Source organism: Aspergillus lentulus (genome assembly GCF_001445615.1).
Source record: "Aspergillus lentulus DNA, contig: Alt08, strain: IFM 54703, whole genome shotgun sequence".
Taxonomy (NCBI): domain Eukaryota; kingdom Fungi; phylum Ascomycota; class Eurotiomycetes; order Eurotiales; family Aspergillaceae; genus Aspergillus; species Aspergillus lentulus.
In genome coordinates this window covers 4,853,752-4,874,587 of record NW_028322118.1, presented here as the reverse complement: position 1 = coordinate 4,874,587, position 20,836 = coordinate 4,853,752, and the positions used below count along the sequence as shown (strand labels likewise).

The 20,836-nt window shown below is 54.0% G+C and overlaps 9 protein-coding genes across 9 annotated transcripts; 2 read left to right on the top strand and 7 right to left on the bottom strand.

Annotated features, from left to right (window-relative positions):
* Positions 1 to 252: 252 nt before the first annotated feature.
* On the bottom strand, positions 253 to 3,847 carry tcsB (putative sensor histidine kinase/response regulator TcsB/Sln1; the record flags this gene model as incomplete). Its single annotated transcript, XM_033556907.2, has 7 exons — positions 253 to 331; positions 378 to 517; positions 565 to 688; positions 742 to 2,991; positions 3,046 to 3,615; positions 3,678 to 3,712; positions 3,764 to 3,847. The coding sequence occupies 7 exons, from the start codon at positions 3,845 to 3,847 to the stop codon at positions 253 to 255; spliced, it is 3,282 nt and encodes a 1,093-aa protein (XP_033412798.2).
* A 931-nt stretch (positions 3,848 to 4,778) lies between these two features.
* Positions 4,779 to 6,010, bottom strand: ALT_4784 (putative glycosyl hydrolase; the record flags this gene model as incomplete). Its single annotated transcript, XM_033556906.2, has 3 exons — positions 4,779 to 5,184; positions 5,230 to 5,480; positions 5,528 to 6,010. The coding sequence occupies 3 exons, from the start codon at positions 6,008 to 6,010 to the stop codon at positions 4,779 to 4,781; spliced, it is 1,140 nt and encodes a 379-aa protein (XP_033412797.2).
* Positions 6,011 to 6,425: 415 nt separating this feature from the next.
* Positions 6,426 to 8,487, bottom strand: ALT_4783 (putative glucan 1,4-alpha-glucosidase; the record flags this gene model as incomplete). The annotated part of the gene is made up of 4 exons (XM_033556905.2): positions 6,426 to 7,723; positions 7,785 to 7,881; positions 7,929 to 8,212; positions 8,262 to 8,487. The coding sequence occupies 4 exons, from the start codon at positions 8,485 to 8,487 to the stop codon at positions 6,426 to 6,428; spliced, it is 1,905 nt and encodes a 634-aa protein (XP_033412796.2).
* Positions 8,488 to 10,116: 1,629 nt separating this feature from the next.
* On the top strand, positions 10,117 to 12,359 carry ALT_4782 (putative alpha-amylase; the record flags this gene model as incomplete). The annotated part of the gene is made up of 9 exons (XM_033556904.2): positions 10,117 to 10,284; positions 10,331 to 10,369; positions 10,413 to 10,528; positions 10,572 to 10,680; positions 10,723 to 10,951; positions 10,996 to 11,158; positions 11,204 to 11,350; positions 11,395 to 11,635; positions 11,679 to 12,359. 9 exons carry the CDS (start codon positions 10,117 to 10,119, stop codon positions 12,357 to 12,359), a joined length of 1,893 nt encoding a protein of 630 aa, XP_033412795.2.
* Positions 12,360 to 12,578: 219 nt separating this feature from the next.
* On the bottom strand, positions 12,579 to 13,626 carry ALT_4781 (uncharacterized protein; the record flags this gene model as incomplete). The annotated part of the gene is made up of 2 exons (XM_033556903.2): positions 12,579 to 12,748; positions 12,792 to 13,626. The coding sequence occupies 2 exons, from the start codon at positions 13,624 to 13,626 to the stop codon at positions 12,579 to 12,581; spliced, it is 1,005 nt and encodes a 334-aa protein (XP_033412794.2).
* An 804-nt stretch (positions 13,627 to 14,430) lies between these two features.
* On the top strand, positions 14,431 to 16,071 carry ALT_4780 (putative aldehyde dehydrogenase; the record flags this gene model as incomplete). The annotated part of the gene is made up of 4 exons (XM_033556902.2): positions 14,431 to 14,476; positions 14,527 to 14,977; positions 15,031 to 15,736; positions 15,796 to 16,071. 4 exons carry the CDS (start codon positions 14,431 to 14,433, stop codon positions 16,069 to 16,071), a joined length of 1,479 nt encoding a protein of 492 aa, XP_033412793.1.
* Positions 16,072 to 16,098: 27 nt separating this feature from the next.
* Positions 16,099 to 17,590, bottom strand: ALT_4779 (FAD-binding oxidoreductase; the record flags this gene model as incomplete). The annotated part of the gene is made up of 3 exons (XM_033556901.2): positions 16,099 to 16,214; positions 16,263 to 17,409; positions 17,465 to 17,590. The coding sequence occupies 3 exons, from the start codon at positions 17,588 to 17,590 to the stop codon at positions 16,099 to 16,101; spliced, it is 1,389 nt and encodes a 462-aa protein (XP_033412792.2).
* A 192-nt stretch (positions 17,591 to 17,782) lies between these two features.
* On the bottom strand, positions 17,783 to 18,818 carry ALT_4778 (uncharacterized protein; the record flags this gene model as incomplete). The annotated part of the gene is made up of 2 exons (XM_033556900.2): positions 17,783 to 18,504; positions 18,569 to 18,818. The coding sequence occupies 2 exons, from the start codon at positions 18,816 to 18,818 to the stop codon at positions 17,783 to 17,785; spliced, it is 972 nt and encodes a 323-aa protein (XP_033412791.2).
* A 383-nt stretch (positions 18,819 to 19,201) lies between these two features.
* ALT_4777 (isopenicillin N synthase family dioxygenase) lies at positions 19,202 to 20,427 on the bottom strand (the record flags this gene model as incomplete). Its single annotated transcript, XM_033556899.2, has 5 exons — positions 19,202 to 19,306; positions 19,352 to 19,531; positions 19,580 to 19,966; positions 20,010 to 20,243; positions 20,290 to 20,427. The coding sequence occupies 5 exons, from the start codon at positions 20,425 to 20,427 to the stop codon at positions 19,202 to 19,204; spliced, it is 1,044 nt and encodes a 347-aa protein (XP_033412790.2).
* Positions 20,428 to 20,836: the final 409 nt, after the last annotated feature.

The window sequence follows — 20,836 nt, the reverse complement described above, 5'->3', positions numbered from 1 at the left end:
CAAAGTGCCATTCATATGATTTAGCGGCTTTTTGTCCGTCTTACAAGATCTAGTTTGAATCGAAAAGTTACATTGTAGAGACTACTGCTGAGAGCCTCTGCACAAATTTTAGATTATCATTGTTGATTGTCTCTATCCGACCAGCTATGTCAAAGATAGATGGACTCCAACATCTGGAAGATGCATGAGAGCCCCCATTGTACGCCTGAAAGGTAGTAGCCGTTACTGGGTTTCTGCCAAAGGCTACGTATCTTACACATTCTCCGGCTCTTCCGGGATCGTGGCGAACTTGTTCAAAACTTGCTTCAGGGCAGGGCGTCGGATAGGTTTACTATTTCCATTAGTCAAGTCGTTTCGTCGAGATGAGGTAGACATACCTGATGAACATGTCCATGCCCGAGTCCATGCAGTCTTTAATATTACTTTCTTCCGAGAAAGCGCTGAGCGCAACAATCGGCGCCGAGTAGCCCATGCCCCGGATGAGGCGGGTGCTCTCTAGGCCGTCGAGGTTGGGCATCTGCCTGTGTCAGCTGCGGCACTTGTACATAGTGATGTTGCATATACCTGAATGTCCATGAAGATAAGGTCAAATACTTTGCCCTCTTCCATATTCGCCTTGACGGTATCGTAGGCTTCTTGGCCGTCTTTGACGACCGTTACATCATATACTTCTTCCAACCGAAGCATTCTGGAAGGCGTTAGCGTTGTTTTGAGATATAGAGGATGTAGAAGGTGACAGACCGAAGAACCACCTCCTGGTTCACTACATTGTCCTCAGCCACCAACACGCGCACCTTGCCAGATGTACTGTCTTTCACTTCCGGTTTGGCTCCATCAGCTGGAGGAGCTCGGGGAGTCGACGGTGCGGGGGATGACGGTGTAGGGGTAAAGAACGGCTGGCTGAGTCCGACCAGTCGGGGTTGCAGATCCTGCTTCTCAAAACTGGTCAACGGATCGCTTCGAACAGAGCCAACAGAGCCAGTATTGGACGGCGGTCGCGCGAGACCAGGTAGATCGTCAAGCGAAAAAACGCTCGGAGTGCGCGATCCAGCGGCACTGGAACTGCGGGTACTCGGCGCGGTCTCCTTGACGAACTTCAACGGAATCTCCACAGTAAACAAGGCGCCTTTGCCCGGCTCGCTTTCCAGGGTGATCTTTCCATTCATCAAGCGAGACAGCTGCGCGCAGATACTGAGCCCCAACCCGGTACCTCCATACTTTCGGTTCAGTCCGAGATCGCCCTGTACAAAGGGCTCGAAGACGCGCTTCTGTAAATGGAGGGCAACGCCAGGACCATTATCCTCGACCTCAAACTGGAAGATCAGAGTTCGCAACTGCGAAAGCACGGGAGTGTGATATTCTTCCTGAACTAGGCCGTCAACAGGATCACGTGGCTGAGAACTGGCATGCGACGGTGGTCGGGATCGCAGTCGCGAATTGCGTCGAGAGTCCTGCAGAGAGGTTCTGGGACTGCCCGGGGGTTCCGCTTCCCGGACGCATTTGATGCGAACCTCGACCTTGCCATAGTCGGGCGTGAATTTGAGACTGTTGCTGACAAGGTTGATCAAAATTTGAAGGATGCGATGTTGATCACCCCATAATACCATGTCCCTCAACCGACCAGTCCCTGGAGGACCAAGCGCGGGGGGAGACGGTAGGAACGTCTTCTCCTGGAAGCCATCGCCCTTTGCCGGAAGGGTATCTCCGCCGACGAAGTTGACATTGAAGTCGATGTGTTTTTCCTGGACCTGATTCTGGAAAATGACCGCCAGTTGAGACCGGATGTCCGACAATCTAAATTCCCGCTCTTCTAACCGAATTGCTTGGTCGATTTGGTTCTTGCTAAAGGTCAACAAGTCGTTCAAAAGGTGCAGTAAAAGATCCCCCGACTTGTAAACAACCTGCAACGACTTCTTGATCCTTGGAAGATCGTCTTCGCCCATACACACTGCACACATACCCAAAATGCCATTCAGCGGAGTCTTGAGCTCGTGTGAGATATTGGCGATGAACAACGTCTTGCTCTCGTTAGCAGTCTCCGCGGCCAACTTGGCGGCTTCCAGCTCGCGAGTTCGTTCCGCCACTCGTTCTTCAAGCCGATGGTAATGGATCGAAAGCTCGTCCGACATCTCGTTGAAAGTGCTCGTCAGCTCCGTCAGTTCGTCTGTGATGAGATGCTTGCGCTCCTTCACTCGGCCTGGAATCTGGAAAGCTCTGGCGTGATGGCCACTGCCATTGCTGTGGGCGCTGTTGGGCCGGTCCTTTCGTCGGAAATGTTTTACCCAGGCCACGAAACCCTTTTCATCCATGTGGTCATCAAAAGTACGGGGCTCCGCCTCCGCCTCGGCGATTCCTACAATGTACGGTCCGCTGGAGGGAGGGCGATTATGCGGGGCCTGGGACGGGGGCTCGATCGACTTGCGAGTGGCCTCGCTCAACCGGCGGATCGGGGCCACGGCCAGATGGGTGAGCGGAGGAACGATCAGGATAATGAATCCCATCGTCCCAAAGACGCACGCCAGAATGATTTTCCTGAGCTTGTTGATCGGCGCGAATGCCTCCGCCTGTGTCTGTTCCACCAACAGGATCCACTGGGCCATCTGTGTTTTTGGGCGGATCGCGCCGACCGCAACCTGGTATCCGTGTTCGTTTCTGGTTGACAGATCGCTGATCGAGTTGTTGGTCTCCGCCCACGGTTTCGACATGAGCTTCCATGCCAGCGGATACCTGGACAGAGGAAAGCTGTTCATGCTCAAGTTGCCGCCGTGCCTGCTGCTCTGACCGGGAAGTGGAGTAGGCTCGAACACGTAGTGGACTTCAGCGTGAGAAAGTCCTTCCACGTTCGGGGGAGAGGTCGCTGTGGCCGGGTAGGCGTCGGGGGCGAACTGATTGGGCGCGCGGGATGGACCGAGCAGGAGAATCTGGGCACTATGGCCCAAGCCATCGCGGGAGTTGATCGTGGCCTGCAAATTGGCGGCACTGGCGACGACCCTGTACGCGGTCAGCAGGGGATATCTAGTGTCTCTCTCTTCCAGGACTGCCTACGTCATGTATCCAAGAATGTCAGTGGCCGAAGTATTATTGATGATGGGCACTGTGACTGAAACGAGGGAAAAGGAGCTGTTGATCGGCAGCGGTCCAAGAAGAAGAGCGGTGTCAAGTCCCAGCTTGTAGTCCGAAAAGGCGTACACATCGGTTGTGGTGCTGCCGTCGGAGGCTGCGGAATATGTCAGATTAGGGTAGAGTGCGGGCGGGTAACCGAGTCCCTCATCGCCTAGCATGACAGCAGTGCCATTCGGGTAAGTGTAGGGAAGAGTGATCTGGGCAATATCTTTGGCGGTGACATTGAGCAATCCGTGTCGATCTCCTTGGCCATTTCGAGAGAAAATGATGGCTTGATAGAGGTCCAGGTAATTGTTACTGCCCATTGCCGACTGCACATCCGTGACGGACGAGGTCCAGTTCGAATCACTCGAGTTCCCATTGTAAAAACGACCGAGAGCACCCTGGATCAGCAGTCGTGTGACGATGGTTTTGCACGTCGATTCAAGAAGTTTGAGATTCGAAGCGATCTGGCTGGCTTTGATTTTTGCGACCAGCTCGAGTCCTTCGGATCTAGAGGATAATGTACTTAGAGAAAAAACATCCAATGAGGCGAGTGAAGACTGCTATCTTACTGGACATCGACCACAAAATTGTAGTTATTAACCCACTGCGACGATTAGTCCCGTCCTGAAGGATGATCGGCGATCAGAGAGCTCACCGTAGCGATGGACAGCACGGCCAGGCCCACTAGGGCAGTCACAAGGACCAGCAGGCCGAGCTGCACGGCAATTGGGATGCGCATCCGGAGACAACTCTGGGCTGGTCGTCCAGAGAAGGCCGGCTCAGCTCATCGTTTTGATTCTGACGCAAAAAATGGAGGAGAAGAGATGAGAAAGAAGATGAAAGGAGAGGAGAGGAGGAAAAAGAGGAGATGGAGAAGATGTTGGAGATGAGATGTCCTAATCGGGATTAGCGATTACTCTGTTGCAACGGATCTCTGCAACTAACTATCAGACTGAGCTGAGTCTGGAACAAATAATAACGAGGCCGAGTAATCCGATAACCGAGTGAGTCCAGAATTATCAGACAATCAGATTCTGGATAGCCGTTAGAACAACGGTAATCCATACTTCGGGGCCACGGATCCTAATCTGAGTAATAATGCTGGATGGAGATGAGCTGGTCGCTTACCGAGGAGGACGACGGGACAAGGAGGCCAGATCGGGGGCAGCTGTGGATTCCCACTGACTCTGCCTTGGAAGTAGGGATTACAGCGGATCAACTGCAGCGAATAACTGCCCGGAGAAAAAGCCTCCTGGAGTCTGGACTGGTCGTGCCCCATCACTGTATTATTTTTTCGTTCTTCCTTTGGCTGCGGGCCGATCCACTGCCTCAGGCTCTCAGGCCCGCCAATCAGGTGTCGACATGACTAATCCTACTCATCACGTGTCATTTGGATACTGTCTCTATCCCGATACATCTACATCCCCATCTCCTAGGTATGCTTCTCTCATAGGACAGGAAGTCATCCATGTAATGGCTTACTGATATACCTTGATAACAGAAGTTGCCAGCCAAGAGTTCCCTGGCTTTTACTCGACAATGATGGCTTAATACGTGGAATAGGACGACAAATTATGTATTTGGGCTAGCTTGCCTACCAGACACCACATGCATCTCACCCTTATTATTAAAGCATTTCTGTCTCTGTTTTATGGTCTCCACTTGATGGGTTACCACAATCCAATGGCAGCAACCAACGCATCCATAGCCGAACTGTGAGATGAAGCATCCACCTGCTCAAGGGGACCAGCCCAATTAACCCCCATCTTATTATTGGCATCGCGATCATTCGCCCAGATACTATCGGCAGACGCTGTAATAACACGCGAGTACTCCTCGTCCGGGGCCACACTGTGCAGCAGCCGCAGGTTGCGGATGAAGATCCCCTTGAACTGCGTGCTGTCGCCCGTGCAGCTGCTAGGCTCGCAGGGTTCATGCATAACCCCATTCGAGTCACTCAGCGCCGCGATAGCCGCTCGAGCAATCTCCCCTGCTGACTCGAGGAATGTTTCGTTAGGAGAGGCGCGGTATAGCTCGGCCAGTCCGCCAAGGATGACTCCTTGATTATAGGTCCATCTATTTTGTCAGCACTCGATCTCGATTGCGGAGATTGTTCCCTACGTGGTTTGTCCATTATTCTCGCAACTCTCCGTCAGTCCATCGTTTATGGTGTGGTTCTCGTTGATCATCCCGCTGCCTTGGAACCAATCCCACTCGCGTTGAGCCCAGCCAACATAATACTCCTTGTTCGACGCTCGGTTGGCCAAATGCGCCGCGAGCGAGAGAAACAGCTCGTTCGCAATGGCGTTGACATAGGTATGCGTGTAGTCCCAGTAGATGCCCCCGCCGCATCTAGACGGCCACACCTTACTCTAAACACTGTCAGAACCTCCTCCAGGAAAACAATCGAGCAACCCACCAACTCCTCAAATACCCCAACCGCAAGATCAAGATATTCCTCTCTACCCGTGACATCAAACGCCGCAATCCACGCCAACGCCCACCACGCATCATCGTCGTACGCTCCATCCAACCATTGCGAGACATCTACCCCTGTGGGCTGCGCACTAACATCCTGCGGCTGATGATGCTTAATCGCCCCGTTGTACGTGTCATTTCCCCGTCCCGGCGCGGGATTCGATCTCGGCGCCACCGCAAACGTATTCTCAAAGACACCGACCGCAACGTCCCGCACCGAGTCGTCCACATCCGCCAGGTCAGCAATAACGGTCATGCAGTTGGCACCATTCCACCAGCCGCAGGTATCCCAGATGCCGCTGGTGGTGTTGTACCATGTCTGCAGCGCAGCGAGGGCCGTCTCCGCGCGTGTTGTGGGCGTTGCGGCCGCGACGGAGGGGGCGAGCACAAGGAGGACGAATTCGAGGAGCATTTTGCATGTCATTTTGAACTTTCAGGGGAGAGTTTCGTCTTTAAGTCTACGACTCGAAGTGCGAATGATGTATCACTGCGCAAAAAGGGGTCGGAATGCACCATGTACACATGCCAGGGATGGGACATTCTTTCCGGAAAGATATGTGCCATGACGCACAAGGATCTGCATGCTCGGCGGAATATAGTCTGGAATATAATCTGACTCGTCATGGACTCGAACTTGATCGACGGCCGGGACCTCAGGGGTCATGCAGGTCAGACTGGGATGTGTCGTGTCACATTTGTATGCTGATTTGAAACAGAACTACGGACCGCCGTGATATTTTTAGTTCACATGTTACTGGTCAAGGAACGACATAGTCTTGATTCTAACGAGGCGAACCCCCAGTCATATATATATACATACTACCTATAGCTATGACAGATCACCGCCAAGTATCGTTCTCAGTCGCCGTCGACACCCCACAAGCCGACGGCACCGTATACGAGCGGTTGGGGTCACTCTCCCACACGATCGAGCCATCACTTTCCTTACGGATGTACTTGTACTGGAACGTCGTGCCAGCCGGCAGGTTGATCGTCACGTACCAGAGGTTGTTGGTGGAGGTATACTTGGACGCACTCAGGGATACTGCTTTGCTGGTATCCCAGTTCCCGAGCTGCGAGATGGATCCGACGATGTAGACGTTCTCGCCGTAGGTGGTCGTGGCTATCTCGTCGAAGGTAACAGCCACGGAGGTAGGGATTGTGCAGGCGCTCGTCGTTGTGGTGCTGCTGGTGGTGGTGGTGGTGCTGCTGGAGCCAGCAGTGGTAGTGGTGCTGCCCGGCGAGCCACTGGTCAGCGTGCTGGGCCATGAGGTGGCCGTCGCGGTGCTGTAGGTGCCCGTGGCAGAGCCCATGGAGCAAGACGAGGGGACGGAATTGGCGGAGGCGGCGCCCCAGGGGGCAGGCACCACGCCGTTGCGCCGCATGTTGGCGGTTAGGAGGGCGGCGTATGACCAGGTCAGGTCGCGGGCGGATAAGGAGGTCCCGGAGGACTTGTCAAATTGCTCGGAGAGGGAGCCGTTGGTCATGGCGTGGGCCTCGACGATGCTCACGTAGCCGTCTGCGTAGGTCTTGACGGCGTTGATGAGGGCCGTGAAGGTGGAGCTGCTGGAGGCGTAGGTGCCGACGACGGCGGAGCTGTAGATGTCCTTGAAGAAGGCGAGGGAGGTGCTCGTGATGGTGATGGAACCGAGCTTCTTCCACTGGTAGATAGCGTCGTAGAGCTGCTCGGCAGCGGCGAGCGTGGTAAGGAACCAGGGGTTGCCGTTGTAGTAGACATCCTCGGGATAGCGGCCAGCGGAAACGGCGACACCCTGTGCGATGCCGGAGTTGATCGCGTAGACCGAGCGGAACGAGTCGGTGTACACCTTGTGATTGGCAAGGGCCCGAGGAGAGCAGGGTTGGAAAGTAGTATCGTCGCAGCCGGCTTCGGGGTCGAAGGTATGGATGCTGGCGAGTACGGTGTTGGCGTCCTTGCCGGAACGGCCGCCGCCAGTGTTGGCATTGATATACGAGCCCGTCCAGAAGCTCTGCATGTAGCAGAGGATCTGCGGGGCCTGCGAGTCACACCACGAGCAGGAGGCTCCCACCTTTTTAGCAAATGTGCTTCCCTCAACGAGGGCACGGTGCTGGACAGCGACGGTGAAAAAGGACATGGAGTTCACCTCTTCCCAGAGATCTGTCAAGCAGAATGAAAAGTCAGCATGCATGAAGATTTCTAGCATAGAGGCGGGACTCACCAAAGCCGCTCTGGCTCCAGTACTGAGACACATAGGACAAGTCGTTGCGCACAATGGGCCAGATGTTGTTGACAGCATAGCTGGAGTAACCGTTGTCCTGTGAATGTCAGCGGACTTGTCCTCTCTCATATGCTGTGGACATACAATCAGCCAGTTGCCAAAGTCGATGAGCGCCGTGGCACGCAGAGCCGGACCATCCCGCTGAGGACGGCCCCAGCCTCCGGTAAAGGCGGTCATATCGACGTTGTACTTGGGCTCCGCGAGACCTCCGCTCGAAAGACCGCCAGACGGGTTAGAGACGGTCTGCAAGTAGGCCTGAGAGTTGACATATTCAGTAATAACTTTCTGCAGACCCAGGTTGCCGTTGCGGAAGAGATCGACCAGGACTTTCGTGACAAGAGCAGCATCTCTCGTCCAGGTATAGTAGTCTAGATATGTCAATGATTGTCCGACAGGGCCAGTTCAGAAGGTTCTCACAGTCTGGGTTGCTGGTGCTGGGACTGGCAACAATTATGCCAGGCTTTGCGCTCTTCGCATAAGCACCGTCGGCGCCGATGTTGGCGAGAATACCATTCAGCGAAACCGTAGTTTCAGTAGCCAACCAGGTATCCAAGCTGCCGGTAGCACGAGGGGACAACTGAGGAGCCGCAATTGCAGCATGGCCGAGAGCCAGCGCACAGAGCGCGTAGGAAAGGCGAGGCATGGCTGGTGACTGACGGATTCAGCAGGGAAAGGTGAGATAGATGAGGGTAAAGGGGGCGAGATGAGACTGATCGTTTTGAATCCTGACGCAAGGGGCAACTCTGGGGTATGATCCCTCTTCTTATAGATTTTGACTCTGCATGTCTTGCCGTGTGTCTTGAATGTATTTCCGGCGAGTGGATTTCATGTATCTTCTGCTCGGCTGTTTTCTTAGCATTCTAACAATCTGATTGGACTGAGAAATGAACCCATGATCTCATTCATTCACGATTTCTGCATATGCGGTTCCCCCAAGAGTATGCCAACGCCTCCAGATGGCATGCAAAGAGAGCCAGGTTCCCCACGGGGTCCATATGCAACGGGAGGACATGGATTCCGCATGTGATAGTGCGTTTGATCCCATGTCGAGACGGAGATTTCCGTCGATCTCGATAGGTCTGATATCCTGGGGGAGACATTGGAGGTGGAATCGCAATAGGATAGCAGCACCAGGCAACTCCTTCACGGAGATTTAGATAGTATTCCGCTGCTCCGACTGGTTCTTCTATCCGAAGCTAACGGGGCCGGGTGAAATGGCTCATCCCATCCCTATCATCCGCCTTTAGACGGGCCTCCGATCTCTCATCAGCCCGTATTCACCCCAACTTGGCTTGTGGGGAAATTTCGGCAATATGCAGACTGCAGAAGTGTCAATCGATCGGACAAGTCGGTTCACGGACAGGCGCTGCTTAAAGTTGGTGAGACCATGAGACATTCAGAGGATTCACTATAGCGCCGGACTTGTTGCCAATTCGGATCAAGCCTGAAGAAACCCAAGAAACCGTCGATATTAAGATTCCCCGCAATTGCGCCGCCCCCTGCTCGGTTGGGCATGGACACTCAAATCTCGGATCTCAGCTCCGTGTCGGTTTCTGTCGGACATTCTTTCACCTGTAGGTTGTCTAATCTGGTGGTAAGTGAATCCTCTGACGGTTCTATCATCCGAAGAAATTAGCGTTAGGGCTTCTACATCACCACAACTAACCACGAGCAGATTGTCAGCCGGTCGCTTTAATCTACATGTACGAGGCCGTGTTTGACCTAGTATCCCTCCATCAGGATGTGGAGAGACTGAACACTAACTCTTTTTACTCTTTAGTACACGCTTAGCTGATGTGGGGATCCGCTCGCCGACAAGTCCTCTGCCGATTCCACGAATCAGCCCTTTGATTCTACACTAACAGGTGGTATGCAGCCTTCAGACGGATTACATGCGATACTTCTGCACAACTGCCGAGCTAACTAGTGGAATTCCGTGGGATCCGGCTTATATTTGCCTCCCTAGAGCCGGGCTCACCAACCTATTGCCGTGAACGTAGGGCTTTAGAAGCGGCATTGCCAAACTCAATCGGCGCGAGAGTCGAAACACGCGTCATCACGTCCGACGGCAGTCACGGCGATGAAGATATCATCAGTCAGACCAGGCGCTGGAATGATCGTCGCTGGTGAAGACGCACGACTGGACATCCGTAGCGTATTAGGAAGGAGTTGTCGTTGCCTACTAGCTGTAGCGCGGATATATAAGTCTGTAACTGCTGTTGAGAAATCTTTCGTATGATACGATATCACGCTGCAGACGCACATTGCCAGGATGAAGTGGACCTCGTCACTCCTCCCGCTATCCCTGTCCCTGCTCGGACAGGCTGCCCATGCCCTGACCCCAGCCGAATGGCGCAGTCAGTCAATCTATTTCCTCCTGACCGATCGGTTTGGCCGGGAAGACAATTCCACAACCGCTGCCTGCGATGTCACGCAAAGAGTTTGTGCCCTATCGAGTTTGTTCAAGTACATGCTAACGTTCGCAGCTATATTGCGGTGGTAGTTGGCAGGGGATCATCAGTCATGTATGTTCTCTGATGTTCTGCTAGTCAAAACTAACGATGTCAGCTCGACTACATCCAAGGAATGGGATTCACTGCCATTTGGATCACTCCGGTAACTGAGCAGTTCTATGAGAACACCGGCGATGGTACTTCGTACCATGGGTACTGGCAGCAGAACATGTGAGTGCTTTCTCTGGGCCACTGTTCGTACTAACCCAGGAAGTTACGAGGTCAATTCCAACTATGGAACGGCTCAAGATCTCAGAAATCTGGCCGACGCTCTGCACGCGCGTGGGATGTACTTGATGGTCGACGTGGTCGCGAACCATATGGTAAGCCAGATTCCTCTTGTATATTACAATCTGACCGGTTAGGGCTACGACGGAGCGGGAAACTCGGTAGACTACAGTGTCTTCACTCCATTTGGCTCCTCGAGCTACTTTCACCCATACTGTCTCATATCCGACTACAGCAACCAGACTAATGTAGAGGACTGCTGGCTGGGAGATACTACGGTCTCACTGCCCGATCTTGACACGACTAAAACGGCAGTGCGAACCATATGGTACGATTGGGTGAAGGGATTGGTGGCCAACTACTCCAGTCAGTAAGCCGCCCCTGGGCATGGATGATACTGACAGAGACAGTCGACGGTCTGCGCATCGATACTGTGAAACACGTCGAGAAAGACTTCTGGCCCGGCTACAATGATGCTGCTGGCGTCTATTGTGTCGGCGAGGTCTTTTCAGGTGATCCCTCGTATACCTGCCCATACCAGAATTACCTGGATGCTGTACTCAACTATCCAATGTGCGCATTATGATCTCGGTGCGGTTTAGATACTGACTAGAGCAGATACTACCAACTTCTCTACGCGTTCGAATCAACCAGCGGCAGCATGAGCAATCTGTACAACATGATCAGCTCTGTTGCGTCTGACTGCGCGGATCCCACCTTGCTGGGCAACTTTATCGAGAACCATGATAACCCCCGATTTGCCTCGTAAGGCCTTGCCTCCTTTCTCTGAATGCAACTAACCTCCCCAGGTATACGAGCGACTATTCGCAAGCCAAGAATGTCATCTCCTTCATGTTCTTTTCCGACGGGATCCCCATTGTCTACGCAGGACAGGAGCAGCACTACAGCGGTGGCGCAGACCCGGCCAACCGCGAGGCTATCTGGCTGTCTGGATACTCGACCAGCGCCACGCTGTACAGCTGGATCGCCTCTACCAACAAGATCCGCAAGCTGGCGATCTCCAAAGACTCAGGCTACATCACCTCCAAGGTATTTCTCATCGCGCCTTTGCATTCTACGCTAATGTCGCTAGAATAATCCATTCTACTACGATTCCAACACGCTCGCTATGCGCAAGGGTTCAGTCGCTGGTTCTCAAGTCATCACCGTCCTCAGCAACAAGGGATCTTCGGGCAGTTCGTACACCCTCTCCCTCAGCGGCACGGGATACGCTGCTGGCGCCACCCTCGTCGAGATGTACACGTGCACCACTCTCACGGTGGACTCGAGCGGGAACATTGCCGTGCCAATGGCATCCGGTTTGCCCCGGGTTCTCGTGCCCTCGTCATGGGTCAGTGGAAGTGGTCTTTGTGGTGACTCCGTCCCCACCACCACGACAACCACCACCAGTACCACCAAGACCACGACAGCGACAACAACGACAGCATGCACCTCCGCCACAGCCCTCCCAATCCTCTTCGAGGAACTCGTCACAACTACCTACGGCGAGTCCATCTACCTGACCGGCTCAATCAGCCAACTCGGCAACTGGGACACGAGCTCTGCGATCGCCCTGTCGTCGAGTAAATACACCTCGTCGAACCCTGAATGGTATGCCACTGTGACCTTGCCCGTTGGCACTTCCTTCCAGTACAAGTTCTTCAAGAAAGAGTCGGATGGGAGTATCGTGTGGGAAAGTGATCCGAACCGGTCGTATACGGTGCCAACTGGGTGTGCGGGAACGACCGTGACGGTTTCTGATACGTGGAGATGATTTTCCCCTTCATTTGGGCTTAGCTACTGGATGATTTACATAGGCTATATGAGCTATGATAACAGCATGTCTGCGGGAATACTAGATCGCATGCAGCAGTAGGTTGATCTTATAGACGGACACGCTTGTTCATATTATCCTAGTAGACAATTGTCTATACTCTGCGCAAGACAAGGCAGGGAAAGCTAGTAAGGACATCAATGGAGGGAATCTGCATTGTCACCGTACTGTCCAAAACTCCGAGTTGATATCCATCCCGATAAAATGGCGATGAACGTCATTGACGAGCTTCTTAAACTGAACGAGCTCAGGCAGGCCAGCACGATCATCAGGCAGTACATGACAATCAATCTGGATATCATGCAACGACAACTCTTGTATTTCATCCTCTGTTCTCATTAGTAGCTCCCAGACATACTAGGGTCACCTTACTTGAAAACTCTTCCTTGAATCCCTCAAGAATGACCAGGTCATTGACCGCACGAGGCCTAAATGCAAGCAACATAGCAGCAACAGGAAACGTCCAGCGGCCTCCAAAGCTATCTCTCGCAATCCGAACAGCCGTCCGCACTTCATTCGCGGTAGAACTCGAAATCTCTCCTTTGTAAAATGGCTGGCGAAGGTCAGTTACCCTCCTCGCCCACTTCTCCCATTCTGCCTCAACAGCAAGCGGAGGAAACAGCTCAAAGAGACCAAGGTTAATCAGCGTCTGGAAGCTGACCTCCACACATCGTCCGTGGATTCTCAAAGCCCCTTGGGAGAGATACTCTCCGAAATAACCAGTGTTCCGACGGGTCAGGTATTTATCCCAGTGTCTCATCTGGCGCATCTCAAGAGTATTCAAAGCGTTGACGGCCTCCAAATCCTTGATAAAGGTCCGTTCTGGGAAGTCGCGTGTATCGATCATGAGTAAGAAAATATCGTCGAACTCAGGATTATCTTTATCCGTTCGATGTCGATGGAGGCCGTACTGCAGTGCAAAGAGCAAAGAGGTAGTCCAGCTCATCAGATTGCAACTGTCGTCACACTTCCATTCAAGGTGATATAGAAGCGAGTCTGCTGCTTCGAAGGGTGCCATGGCAAATAGATCATTCAGTTGCTCATCAAGGTCGTACAATGCTGCCGGGGATCGGACAGCGTATGCGCTGCTCTCTCCTGCTGAGAGGGGAGCGTGGACCCGAAAGAGGTACCTTGGCGGACAGTCTTTGCCAAAGTGGCTCATATTGACCTGGAGGAAGAAGTTAGGGTTGAATGGGATGGATTGCATATCGCTACAGAAAGAAACTTTGATAGTGTAAGAATAGTTGTGATAAGTCGTAGTTGCTCTGCCATAGTAACTGGAATTCTTGATTGAATATATATTCCTACAAACGAGGCTGTATACACAAGGCTGTAACTGCGCGTCAGGCGACTACTACTCAAGCTGCGGCACAGCAAATCGTTGGATAAGAGTGCATAAAAATTGAGGCTCAGCAACCTACATGATCAGATGTATATCAATAGGTTGTGTTGTAGGAATTCACTCGCTGAAAGGGGGATTACGGTTGTGAAGCCATATATGTAGATACTGCGGGGTGCCTGCCTGCACATTAAAACAGTGTAGAATGTCTCAGACTTGAACATGTTAAGTTCTGCCATCCATAACCTCTCTTCAACCTCCCCTATTCATGTTAGCCCATATTCTCTTCTATATACATTCTGGGTTAGATGCAGAGCCCCTGTCAACCTGCCGACACGAGGAGAAACGGATTGCCAAGCCCGTTCGCAGACCGCTGATTCAAATGATGATTCTGATTGCTTGCGATAACAAGCCTTCGCTTTAAAATAACCCTACTACATTGGGATTCGCCCCCCACCTTCCTGATCGACGGTAGTTAGTGCCCTTTAGGGTAGAACTGTGACAACGGTTGTTGATCCCTTCCCGCTGCCACTCGGAATTGGTTCGGAATACCCATGGCCGCATGGAACGGTCCGAGTACGGAGCAGGGAGAGCATATAAACATGCCGTCCCTCATAGCAGCCCCTCATAGCATTCTCCATTCTCTAGATTAATTGAGAAGACTACCGAACAATGTCGACTATCACTGTTACCGGCGCCGCTGGCCGCCAAATTACCGGTACCTATACCCCCCTCCATAGCAGAGGAGACGACGCACTAACAAGACAGTCCCCACCGGCCTCTTCATCCACAACGAATTCACCCCCTCCTCCTCCAACGAGACCCTCACCGTCGAGAACCCAACAACAGGAAACACCCTCGGCACCATCTCCGCCGCCACCGCCGCCGATGTCGATCGCGCCGTAACCTCAGCCACCACCGGCTTCCAGACCTGGAGGACCACCCCCGGCCCGGAGCGCGGCCGACTCCTCCTCAAGCTCGCCGACCTGATCGAGCGCGATGCCGAGGAGTTCGCCAGTCTCGAGGCTGTCGATGCAGGTATCCTCTACACTGATAGCATGGGGATGAACATCCCCCAGGCAGTTGCAAACCTGCGGTACTACGCCGGCTGGGCCGACAAGATCGACGGGAAGACACTTGAGATTCCAGGCGGCGTGGGGTACACTTTCCGCGAGCCGCTGGGTGTCTGCGCGGCCATTGTCCCGTGGAATGCCCCATTGTATGCCCCTACCCTCTATTCCAGGCCCGCGGAACAGTAGCTGATGGCGACAGGATGATCACAATCTGGAAGCTCGCCCCGGCACTAGCAACCGGCAACTCCCTCATCATCAAAACCTCCGAAAACTCCCCTCTCTACGGACAGAAGCTCGCCCAACTCATCATCGAAGCCGGCTTCCCCGCCGGCGTAGTCAACATCCTCGCTGGCCTGGGCTCACCCGCAGGCCAGAGCCTAGCCGAGCACCCCACCATCCGCAAGGTCTCCTTCACGGGCTCCAGCGCTACGGGCCGCAAGATCCTCTCCGCAGCAGCCAAGACGAACCTGAAAAAGGTTTCGCTCGAGCTAGGCGGCAAGGGGCCCTCCATCGTGTTCGACGACTGCGATCTGGACAACGCGCTCCTCTGGACGCGGATCGGGATTACCGCGAATAACGGGCAGATTTGCGCGGCCGGGTCGCGCATCTACGTCCAGGATACGATCTACGACAAGTTCCTCGAGGCGTATGTGCGTGCATCAAAAGAAAACCCCGGTGTCGCTGGTGATCCGCTGGACCCCGCGACGACCAAGGGGCCGATTGTCAATGGGGCGCAGCATCAGAGGATCCTGGGGTATATTGCGCAGGGCAAGGAGGCCGGGGCGAAGCTGCTGTTTGGAGGGGAGAAGGTCGGCGAGAAAGGGTATTTTGTGGAGAATACCGCGTTTGCGGATGTGGCTGAGGACGCGGCCATTATGAAGGAGGAGATTTTTGGGCCGGTGGCGGTAAGCGCCTACCCTTACCTTCTACAAAGGGAGCTGTGCTAATGCTAATGGAATCCTAGAGTATCGCCAAGTTCTCGTCTGAAGAGGAAGTCATCCGCAAGGCGAACGATACCCTGCACGGGCTCAGCGCGGCGATTTTCACCAACAACTTGAACCGCGCGCACCGGGTGAGCAGAGCGCTGGAGTCGGGCCAGGTGACGGTCAACGCGTGGGCGATGCTCAGCGCGAATGCGCCGTTTGGGGGCGTCAAGGAGAGCGGATTCGGCAGGGATATGGGCGAGGAGGCGCTGGAGGGGTGGACTTCTGTCAAGACGGTCAAGTATATGATTATGTAGTGCATGCTCCTATTTACAAATACTAGTCTACAGACTGATCGGATGCATCTTGTGAAACACATTGTTGGGATCATACTTGGCCTTCAGCTCCTGCAGTCTCCCCAGATTCTCGCCGTAGATGTTGTTCACCACCGAGTCACCCGCTACCAACATTAGCAGACGTCTGTTTGTAGAGTGTGAAGAAGACTTACGCTCGGCATAGTTGATATACTGCGGGACGCCCTCCTGCACCCTGGCGTCCAACTCGGCCTTCCACCGCGCCTGCCGCTCGCGCGCCCAAGCCCGGTGCTCCCCGTCCTTGCTCGCATCCGTCCACCGCAGATTAATGAGCCCGTTCTGTGTGCTACTGCGGCTCGCAAAGGCTGTCGCGTCACGCGGCACCGCACAGATGGCGCGCATATCGTAGAACTCGAGCAGGAGCGCCGAGGCAGCGAGGTCGGGCTCCGCCTGCAGCCGGGCCGTGAAGTCGGCCAGCATACTGCGGGCGAACGACGGAGCCAGCGGCGGGTGGAAGAAGACGCCCTTGAAGGATTTACGGCCGCCGTAGGTGGCCATTGGGTTCTGCAGGGTGTTGAGCTGCGAGTAGGGGATCATGGCTGTGGTGTTGACGACGGGGTCGAGTGCCAACAGACCCGCGAAGCGCGTCTCGCCTTGCTCCTGGGTGCCGTTGTAGAAGACAATCACGTTGGCCATGGGGACGGGGGCGCCGGGGGGTTGGGCGAAGATGCAGATCGCGCCGCTGCGGGGGTCCGGGTTCTCGAGGGTGTGGTTGAGCTGCTCGATGACCTGTTCGACTTTATCCGGGGGAAAGGCCAGTAGACCCGTGTAGACGGGGTTGGACTGCTCGTGGGCCTGGTAGGTGAAGCTGGTCACGACGCCAAAGTTGTATCCGGCCCCGCGGAGGCCCCAGAAGAGGTCGGCGTTTTCGGTCGCGGACGCTGTCACGATCTGTCCGTTGGCCAGGACGACCGTTGCAGACAGGAGATTGTCGATGGTGAGACCGTACTGGCCACTCAGCCAGCCATATCCGCCGCCCAGGGTAAGGCCGCCAACGCCTGTATGGTTGACGGTGCCTCCCACGGCGGCCAACCCGTGCTCGGCAGCGGCCTCGTCGACTTCCTTCCAGGTGGCGCCCCCGCCGACCGTAACAGTTTTGGCAGCTGGGTCCACGGAGACGGATTTCATGAGGGAGAGGTCTACGACCAGGCCACCGTCGGAGGAGCTGGTGCCAGCGACGGAGTGGCCTCCACCTTTGACGGCGAGGTCGATATGGTGCTCTTGAGCCCAGAGGAGAGCGGCGCGGACATCCTCGGCATCAGTCGGCATGACCACAATTCCCTGTTGTTAGACCGTCAGAATGTTGCTTGTCTGGACATAAGGGGCGTAGGCATACCGCTGGTTTAGAGCCGGTGTCGGACCATCGTTGGAGCGTATTGTGATAGCCTTCTGAGTCGGGAGTGTAGACTTTGGCCGACCTGAGCTGATTTTTGAGAGCAGTAATAGCAGATTCGGGAATCATGTTGACTGTGATAGAGGTTGGTGAGGATGAAGATGAAGGATGCAGGATGAAGATCATCAAATACCCCGCATTGTCATGGCTGATGCCCAGAACAATCAGTAAGCAACACGAGATGGGATGGCGCAGTCAGAATTACCAACATTCACAAAGTTAATGATTCAATCGATATTCTTACATCTACTACTCGGCAATCTATGAAGGGTTCGACGGTAATTCTGCCGCCCATGTTCCTCCTGGCTTTTGCTCATTTGTGTCGGGCGCCTCCACCAGCCTCGAAGAATTCCTCTCTACCGGATATCCAGGCGCATGCGGCGCTTCTTGCTGCATCGGTTGGGCATACTCGTGACCTCCTGGAGCAGCAGGAGGATACATCTGAGATTGCTGTGCAGCGCGACGACGTCGTCGGAACAGAACCCAGACCAACGCCCCGACGAGGATCACGCCAGCTCCAGCGCCGACCCCGATTCCCGCTGCTGCACCCGCCGATAGACCTGACGACGATGATGTAGAAGTTGACGACGATGTAGGCGTACCCGTCCCCGTCGCTGTAGTGGCAGCCGTACTCGTCGCAGTCGAATTCGACGCAACACTCAAGTCAAACAACGGCCGGGCCAGAGTCACCGTCTCCTCCTTGGTGGCGTTCGGCTGCGTCTTGCACGCCGACGCCATATTATCCATAAAATTGCCCAAGATCTTGGAGCCAGCCTTGCCCCTCAAGCACTCGGAGCAGCCACTCGCGTACGTGGGAAAGGCATTGCTGTTCTGCGTGCAGTAGTCGTACAGCGAGACGTTGTGGCTCCACCAGAGGGTCTCGAAGACGGGTTTCAGGGGGAGACATTGCGACTCGCAGGGGGAAAGCGAAGCCGAGGCGGAATTCTCATAGACGCAGACTTGGATGGTGTATTTCTGGTTGACTACGCCATATCATTAGTACGTGCCGCTGTGAGGTATGTGGATGTGATTCAAGGGATAGCCTACAGATGAACCAGTAGAGGTCACTGTCGAACTGGTTGGAGTAGGTAGTACTGGTACTTTCGCAAAGGAGACAGTTCTTCATCGTCAGACCCTTCACCGTCGAATTGTAATCGCCATCGTTGCAGATCAGCTCGTCGTCGACTGTCTTCTGGGTGCCTCCGCAAATGGACAGACAGGGGGAATTCACGGTCGCGATGACGGCCAACGCGGGGATTGCCCATAGTAGTAGCCCGAGGGCAGCGGGTTTGGCCATATTGATGGACTCTTATGGATATCGTAGGATGACAGGAGAAATGGGATGGGATGTGTAAGATTTATCTTATATGAGACTCGGGCACAGACCCGCTTAGCGGGCTGAAGATGTCAGCTACGGCCATCATCCATGCTTAGCTGTACGACTAGCGCACTAGCTGCTGATACTAAAGCGCCAACCCATGTCTACTGGCCAGTCTGGTCTCTTCTTTGGATGCTGATCCCGCAAGGCCTTCGCGTAACCTGCTGAATCCTGTCTGATTCGTTCGTGCGGAATGGGGGCGCAATCAGCCCAATCCAGAAATAATCGCCGTTCGTCCTAGTCCTACTGGATAGCGGAGGATAATAGCAGAGGATAGTAATATATTGGCCGGCCTTGGCCCTCTATGTCAATACCTGCTTGGAATACTTTTCATACAACACCGGATACCATTTCTGGCCTACATCCGGATGGCTCAGAATGCGATTCCGCATATACGCCTCCCCGAACTAGACCAGTCAGACCACGAAGTGAACAAGTAGCAAGAGACTTACACAAGAGTACAACGGCGACAGAAACTCGCTCGGCACATCCACTGCCCTCTTCTTGCGATCATCCGATGCCGGGATCCGCTGCACAATATGCGCTGCCGACTCTTTCAGCTGGGCTAGGGTGAGGTCCATCCGCACCGCCAGGAAGTAGGGGATGCTATATCTTGTTTTTGACGTGGGTGCCTATTCAATGTTAGCTGCTGACATCGAACAAGAAGAAATACAACATACAATAACACGATGCGTGGTGGCCGTACAGACACCCCCCGTAATAGCTTCAAATCCCTGCTGGATATTCACAACCAGACTCCCCTCAATAGGCGGCGCATCAATCCATTCGCCTTTCTTATTTAGAACCTGCAATCCCCCCGTATCATCCTGCGACAGAAACGTAAACAGCCCGCTCGAGTCCTTGTGCGGGCCGACACCCTGCGACCCCGGCGGGGACTGCGGGTACTTGATGAACTTGAGCCGGTCCATACTCCCCCTGAACGCTTCAAAGGTGGTCGGCGGTAGCGACAGACATTCGGCCACATGGTGCATAAATATCTTGGACAACTTGGCCGACTCGGCGATGTACTCCTCTACCAGTTCTCGGGCACCGGGGTAATCGGGGTACTACGTTGTCAGTTATCTACAAGCTTCAAGAGGTGACGCATACCTGGCTGTCTCCCTCCAGCCTCTGCCAAATCGGATCAGTTGGCGACCACTGCTTCATGCCGGGAGTCCCGAAGTCGAATTGCTCGCGCCAGTCGGTTTGCTTGGCCGTCGTCTCCGCGCCCAGCCGGGTATATCCCACGAACGAGGGAGAATTGATCATGTTGCATTTTTCTTTGACCTCGGCGGGCAACGCGAAGAGGTCGGGAAGGGTAGCATGTGCTTTTTTGATAATTTCCTGATTTAGTCAATACAGTAACATATCATGAGGTGCAGTTGTATACCTCCATGCCATGGTTGGTGAGGTACAGGAATCCCACGAGGAAAATGGCTTCCCGCAGCTGGACCAAGGTTTCTTCTTTAGTGGAGGGATCTTGGAGTCGACCAAAGTCAATGATGGGGATTGAGGAGAAGTCAGCCATTGTGTAGTTGTATGAACGAGGTACGACTGTAGAGAGAGACTTAAATGATGATGAGGGGAAGAAAAGCGAGACAAAGCGGGGTCGGAAAGATTCCCGCGGTGGAGCTGATCTGATGGCGGAATTAGCAGCCCAGAAGGCATGATTTATGGCGAATCAGATATAGCGGAAATACCTACTGCTTCCATCGTCTCGATCAGGCATTCAGCTCGAGTTTTGTCATTTCAATAGACTCGAATGCGCATCTACGAGCTTCGGCGGGTTCTCCTCCACCTCGAGGATTCAGCGACATCGAGAATCCGTCAGTGCGCCTTAGAAGGAGCAATGACACTGATGATGCAAACATATCAATTGCAGATGACTTCTTCCTGCCTGGTAGCTAGTTGAGAAGAGCGTTGCTAATCTTGTAGGC